This window comes from Coenobita brevimanus, chromosome 101, assembly GCF_032717465.1.
Source record: "Coenobita brevimanus isolate Jiangsu-jjx chromosome 101, ASM3271746v2, whole genome shotgun sequence".
In the NCBI taxonomy this organism is placed as follows: domain Eukaryota; kingdom Metazoa; phylum Arthropoda; class Malacostraca; order Decapoda; family Coenobitidae; genus Coenobita; species Coenobita brevimanus.
Window position 1 is genome coordinate 68,397,301 of NC_137054.1, and position 7,245 is coordinate 68,404,545.

A 7,245-nucleotide genomic window follows, 5' to 3' on the forward strand; every position below is an offset into this window, starting at 1 on the left:
AAATACAGTAGAGTAAAATTTACGGTATCAGTTCACTTGTGCAGGAAATAGGCTACCCCGATTTGTTTGGGTTGCCGCGTGTCTTGGTGTATGGTTGACTCGCACCCGTAAGTATTTGACATTGTGTTAATGTTAATATTTGCATTATTGGTCCCATGGATGTCTTTTGATCTATCTGCACGTGTAATCTTGAGCATAACATTTGTGTGTTGCCTGCAGTGTCCTGCTTGCTGCTACAAGTGTGCATGTTCTCTGTGGGTAGCTTCTTAGGGAGTCTCTTAGTTAAGCATATCTAACTCCATACGATTGATGATAATGGTGTGCCTGGAATCATTGCTCGGGATATTGTACGCTCAAATTTTCCCTAATTCTATGATACATGCCTCTAGGAGACAGGTTATTACACTCTAAGATAAAATTAATTGCCCACAGTTTCCAGTAATTATTCTTATGAAAATGGTTATAACAGTACTGATTAGTTTATCATTGAAAATGGTGGAGCTGTGAACGGAATTATTTTTTCACAAAGTCATTCCTCATCGAATTTAACATTTCTTCTCCACATTCCAATCGCTCGATGAAGAATTAACGCCGTAATAGAATGAGTAATTCAAAAGTTTAACTTCGAACTTGGGAAATCACATGTCATTACATTTGTGAATTAGAGGATAACCTGCACATTAGTTCTAATAGCGTTTTCCATTTTAATGAACCGGCAATAAGGCAAACGTATTCAGAGAGTTATTTATTGTGTATACAGGCCCTATTAAAGCATAAAACTTTTATCTTGGAGTGTACCATGGAGGGTGACTTCAGAGGATAGTCCCATAAGCATAAAATGAAGTCCATCATAATCTGAAGTTTCATCACAACGATGTCACCACGGAGACTAGACACATCACAGCGGGCCAAGTTACAAGATATGTTACAAGATATGTTAATAACCCGGATAAACTTGGATTTTAACCTCTGGCTTTCCCTGGTTAAGTGTCTAGTGTCCGTAGTGCGATAAAGAGTTAGAAACCTAGGCCATGGTAGCTGTAGATTGGTCGTAGTGGCAAACCCGCCTCGCAGCATGATTAGTGTGATTAGTGTCGCATAGGTTGAGACCCCACGGCTCTCCACACTACACATGCTCACCTTTGTCACATCACATTAATATGTCTCTCTATTTCAGGCATCCCTAATTTTCATACACATCTATCCTTTCATGAATGAATATATTTTTACAAAGTACAGACTAATCACTGACCTCATAACAAGTCGTTCTGCTAACTAAATTTATGATTGTACAAACCTCTGAAGCCTGTGAATTGCCCCAGACCAACTCTGAAAGTGATGTACAAATTATGTGAGAAGATCCCTACACAGTCCTGAGGTGTGAATGAAGTGCGTGACCTGTGTGACTGTTCCCTCAGCTGCGGCACCCTCCTCCCCTTCTGTGGCTCAGCCCTACGGCCAGAGCGGTGCAGCCTCCAAGCCCAGGACTGAGCTCAAGCCCGGCGAAAACATTTGTTCAGAGTGTGGTAGACTTATAGTGTAAGTACAGGCGTGAGCTGCCAGCTGCCGGCCCCCCCCGCTGCTCCCGCCCCTTCTTCCCTCCCACTAACTACTCACTTCCGTAGCCCTTTGCTGTTTCCGCCAATAACGCAGTGTTGTGCCGGCTGGAGAGTCGTGGGTGACGGGGGCAGTGGGGCGAGGCAGGTGTGGGTGACGGTGGTGGTAGTAACGGGTTCCTTTGTTTCGGGCACAGACAGCCCCAAGACCCCTGTGACGGGCAGTGGGCCGGGCCCCGCCGGCACCCGCAGCGTTCGAGCCCCGGAGACCAAGGTGAAGCCCCCGGGGGCTCCCAGTGCCGCACAAGTCAACATATGTTCCGAGTGCGAGCGGCCGCTGACGTGAGTACTGGCACAGGTCTCCCTGGCTGGAGCCCCGCTTGCTAGTTCACTATGGCTGTGCGCCCGTCTGCACCCGGCCGTCCGTTATGAGTGCAGGACTTAACCGAGGTCGCCTTGGGATGACCACACATACGACGGGCGGGCGGGTGGAGAGATGGAACTCTTATATAGCCAGTTCAGGCTTTTGTAGCTGCAGTGTCCGCTCGCCTTGCAAATTGACCCCATGTACTGTACGCCGCGTTTTACAAAACTACTCCACATAGCTGACGTGCTGACGCGACACCCGGCATGACCTACCCGGCATTAACCTGCACTGCTCCCTTGCTCTCATACATAATGCTTCACCTTGGTCGTCAAAGGGCAAGCTTGGCATTTGCCACACACTATTGCTGATGGGCGGCAGGGACCCGAGACACTCTTGTCGCCCTTCCTCTCCTCTTCCTTGCTACTGCTGTCGTTAAACATTTTACGTCCCTGCTACTGCTGTAGTTAAACATTTCTCATACTAGTTTATCTCCTGTATGATATATTATGATTGTTGATATGCAGATATATTTTGTATATACTGTACCTTGTACATTATAAACCCTGTGTTAATGAAGAATGAAGTACTGTTTTATTGACGTTTCATGAGATTCCTACTAAATCCAGGGAATGCAATTTTTCTAGGTCATGTATGATGCTTGCTTTTGGTACCTTGTTTTGAATTTTCCAGTAATTAAAGTTCTTCCTTGTGTTCAGTTTGAAGCATCGTTTCATCTCGACTATCGCTCGTCCCACCTGTAAAGATAAAATGTTCCTTTTGATTAATCAGTTGAATTTGACATTATTCATGATCAAGCTAATGTGTATGGATGTGCAACGAGGAAGGCAGGTCCTCGATATCAACAGCTGGGAGGAACTGATAGTGATAGATGGTTCAAGGATGTTCAGTCGTATGGCGGAAGAATTCTCCCGCCGGCCAGCTTTCTCCCCACTAGTAAGCGCACAAACACACGCATACACGCACGCACGCAAGCACACAGGCACACTTACACATATACTGTACGTAAGTATATCTGTGTGTGCACACCCACACACATATATGCTTACATACATTTATACATATATACACATGCAGACGCACGCACTCACGCTCACAGGCAAACAAATAAGCAAACATACTTTCACGCATGTGCACATACACTCACATACATGCAAATGCACATGCACTTACACACACATGGACATAGTCATACTTATAAATGAACGTGCACATACAAATAGACCTACGCATACACACGTACATGCCATAAACATGGATATAAATATATATTTTCATACACATCGACACGGTGCACATTCCCATACGCATACTCATGCATGTGCACAGAGAAAAGGATATGCAAATGCTCTTACAACTGGGCATAAAAATGAACTTACATAGCACATACTTATGAACACTGCCGTACACATCCACACACGTGTGGACATACATATGAACATGGACATGTAAAGGAACATACCCATGCACGCTGTTAAATGTACATGCGTACATCATACATGAACGTAATTAAACACGTACGAGTACACGCGCGGCAGCACACACAGGCACATGGGCAAGGGAATGACACATGTTCAAGCACACAGACATTTGACAGTAATAAAACATGCGTGATCTATAGGAATTATTGGAACAAGGAACTTGTTCTGATAAGAATGCTCATACTACAATAGCTGAACAAATTAACAGTGCTTGGTGATATCACCTTGGCTCCTACGTTCACCACATTCGGACAGTCTCTCACACCTCAGTTTTACGGAGTTTAAACGGTGTAAGAATTTTGGATTTCACGTACAGCAACATAAAGTAATATGTGGGTAGGGAATGCGGCCGGTGGGGGTGAGGGTGTGGAAGCGACGAGCTACTGACGGTAGGAATGTGTGTCTTTCAGCGGCGTGTTCGTGCGCATAAAGAATAAGAACCTGCACGCCGACTGCTTCAAATGCTCCACCTGCGGCTCCTCGCTCAAGAATGTCGGTGAGTGCCCCTTCTCCTATCCCATCTTCCCTCCCTCTTATCACACCTAGTCTCCTTGGCCTTGCTCTTGATCATTTGTAGCTTACATGCAGTACAACACAATACACAACATTATTCATGATTTTTTTTCCAGCAGTTTTGTACTTACTGGAAATTCTGGTCCTTTACTAACTGTGACTTTTGTGTCCACGGAAAAAAAAAATGAATATAAAATGCTAACTAGAAGGCAAGAATACTTAGTCATGTATAAGATAGGCCAATAGGAGATGTCGAAATACCTTCAGTGATCCAGTATAGATGTATGCTTGTGCTGCATTTATAGAAGAGAATAGCAGTTTTCCTACTGAGGGAATGCGGGTCCATTCTCTGGGTGTCCCTATCACCTCTTATCGTAAATGCTGATATGTTTAAAACTGTGGTGTGTGTGTGTGTGTGTGTGTGTGTGTGTGTGTGTGTGTGTGTGTGTGTGTGTGTGTGTGTGTGTGTGTGTGTGTGTGTGTGTGTGTGTGTGTGTGTGTGTGTGTGTGTGTGTGTGTGTGTGTGTGTGTGTGTGTGTGTGTGTGTGTGTGTGTGTGTGTGTGTGTGTGTGTGTGTGTGTGTGTGTGTGTGTGTGTGTGTGTGTGTGTGTGTGTGTGTGTGTGTGTGTGTGTGTGTGTGTGTGTGTGTGTGTGTGTGTGTGTGTGTGTGTGTGTGTGTGTGTGTGTGTGTGTGTGTGTGTGTGTGTGTGTGTGTGTGTGTGTGTGTGTGTGTGTGTGTGTGTGTGTGTGTGTGTGTGTGTGTGTGTGTGTGTGTGTGTGTGTGTGTGTGTGTGTGTGTGTGTGTGTGTGTTCAAATTTGTTCAGATTTATTTTTCATTGGGTTAAGATGTATGTTGAGCATGATCTGACATGGTATGAGCTTGTACCTCTTACTTTTTTTTTCAATGGGAGGTCACGTTATCCATAAATGAACTGTAATCTGATATACTGTAGGTGGTCTCGTGCGTGTTCTGCCACGGTGAGATTCCTTTCTCAAGCAGCAGTCCCTACCTGTACAGCACTTTAGTGTGTGTGCATTTTCGTGCAGGCTTAATGCTGTAAGTGGACATAATAGATCTAAAAACAATTTGTGAGTGATTTGTGAGAGCGTCCGTGAGCTTGGTCTAATGTGACGTGTCCACGCAGGCTACTACAACATCAACGAGAAGCTGTACTGTGACGTGCACGCCAAGCAAGCTGCACGCCATCACGCCCCTGCACCAAATCTGGACCCCATCATTGTTAAGCCGTGAGTATCTGTTCGGTGGCGTGTTACTGAGCAACCCAACTGTTTTTTGCATTAAGGGATGATTTTTCAGACAGGTATTGTATTTATGCTGAATTTTTTTATATATATATATATATATATATATATATATATATATATATATATATATATATATATATATATATATATATATATAATTTATATAGTTGTAATGTACCATCGATTTATAATAGACACTCGCTACTATGAAAGGTGAAGTGACGGGGAAGATGTGACATGGTGTATGAAACCTGGTGTGAACACCAGCTGAATGAAGAGCGAGTTTGTTAGTGGATTAATAGGGAATGGAGGAAAAAAAAAAAGAATGATTATGAATGCTTAAGCTCTATGTTCTTGTATGCCAAAATGTAATCTGAGAATGTGAAAGTGGCTATCATCAATGCAACTGTATCATGTGATAAGGGAGGTGTGTAAGACAAAAATAGGTTTTGGATAGACTGGATGGAATGATTGAAGACACCCAGAGAAAGTGTGTCTGAGACAGGTCCTGTCTGAAGCGGTGCATAAATATTTCCCATCTGAAACATCATCATCATCATCACCAGCCTGATATAGTTCACTGCAGGACGAAGGCTTTTCTCATCTTTCTTCACTGTAACCTATACCTGTAGCTAGTTCCATCCAGTCCCAGCATATATACAGATTTCATCTCTGTCTAGTTTTCTATCTGCATCTTTCTTTCCATCCTGGGGTTGCCATTCCGTTACTCTGGTTGGTAGTCTATTACTTCTGTGCGAGAGACATGACCCGCCCTTTTCCAATGCTGCTGCTTCACTCTAGTGATTTATGTACTCTGCTCGCTTCTGTTTCCTATTACAGATATCCTTGAAGTTCGTCCTATCTCTCCCTGTAATGTCTGCATATCCTTTCCAATCCTTCCTGAACTTTTAGATTTACTTGCTATGGATTGTAAGAATCAAGGCCTCCAAAGTGTAGGGACAGGAAGAACACACAGATAGTATACTATTTTTCTACACAGAGACATATTCGAGACATTCTAATGCTTCATAATGTTATTTAGTTTACCAAGAACCATCCATCCCATAATTCCGTCTTTGATTTCGTTGTTGTGACCTGCTACTGTCAGTATAAGTACAGAATGTATACTTTTCAATATTGTATTGTGCTCTCTCTCTCTCTCTCTCTCTCTCTCTCTCTCTCTCTCTCTCTCTCTCTCTCTCTCTCTCTCTCTCTCTCTCTCTCTCTCTCTCATGCGTGTGTGTGTGTTTTCTGTTTGTGTATATATTTGTATTTAAGTGGCTGTGTATTTATTGTATAGTGTGTTTTTGCGTACGTTTAATGCTTTGTGTGTTACTGTGTTTTGGATGTGTTTTTGTGTATATGAGTATTGTGTATGTCCAGGTGTTTTTCTTTGCATTTGTGTCTTTGTGTGTGTGTGTGTGTGTGTGTGTGTGTATTGCGCGATTTGTGTATGTTGCGTGTTTGTGTGTGTTCTGTGCGTTTGTGTTTGTTTTGTGTGTTTGTTGGTGTTTGGTTGGTTGGTTGTTTTAGGTTGGCTGGTTGGTTATTTCTGTGTGTGTTTGCGTAGCCTATCTGCAGCCTGAGTAACTTGCTTGTTAACACGTATTCTTTCATGCAAGAAGTTAGTGTAGGTAATTAATGCCATGTTTTACGACACCATCAGAGGAGCCACACCGCCCGCCGGAGCGATGACCATCCCAAATTCTACGGGTGTCGCCTCTGCTGCCAGAAAAAACCAAACTGTCTTCTCCAGCACAGAGGTCAGCCAGTGGAGCTTCAACCCTCATAATACCACTCAAAGCACAGACCCTAAAGTATGAGAGATGGAGTTTCACCCAGAATACATCTCTTTTAAAATCCATCTAACTGGTCGAGTGTTGCAGTTACCCGGCCACACTAGTTTCTGTGACGGCTCAGTTAGGCCGAATTTCAGTTGTTGCATCAAAATTATCCTCTCTCATATTACTGGGTACCTAAACCATAGTAATCCTTGGACCACATGCACGTCTCGCCAGATGGAAGCTGCTGCATCTTGGTGTT

The 7,245-nt window shown here is 43.6% G+C and overlaps 1 protein-coding gene across 1 annotated transcript in view; it reads left to right on the forward strand.

Annotated features, from left to right (window-relative positions):
• Window positions 1-7,245, forward strand: part of Zasp52 (Z band alternatively spliced PDZ-motif protein 52) — a 150,459-nt gene that overhangs the window by 135,653 nt on the left and 7,561 nt on the right. The window contains exons 7-10 of the mRNA XM_080284488.1: window positions 1,754-1,898; window positions 3,833-3,918; window positions 5,082-5,184; window positions 6,869-7,019. Coding sequence (XP_080140614.1) covers window positions 1,754-1,898; window positions 3,833-3,918; window positions 5,082-5,184; window positions 6,869-7,019 — 485 coding nt within the window. The remainder of the gene's footprint in view (window positions 1-1,753; window positions 1,899-3,832; window positions 3,919-5,081; window positions 5,185-6,868; window positions 7,020-7,245) is intronic.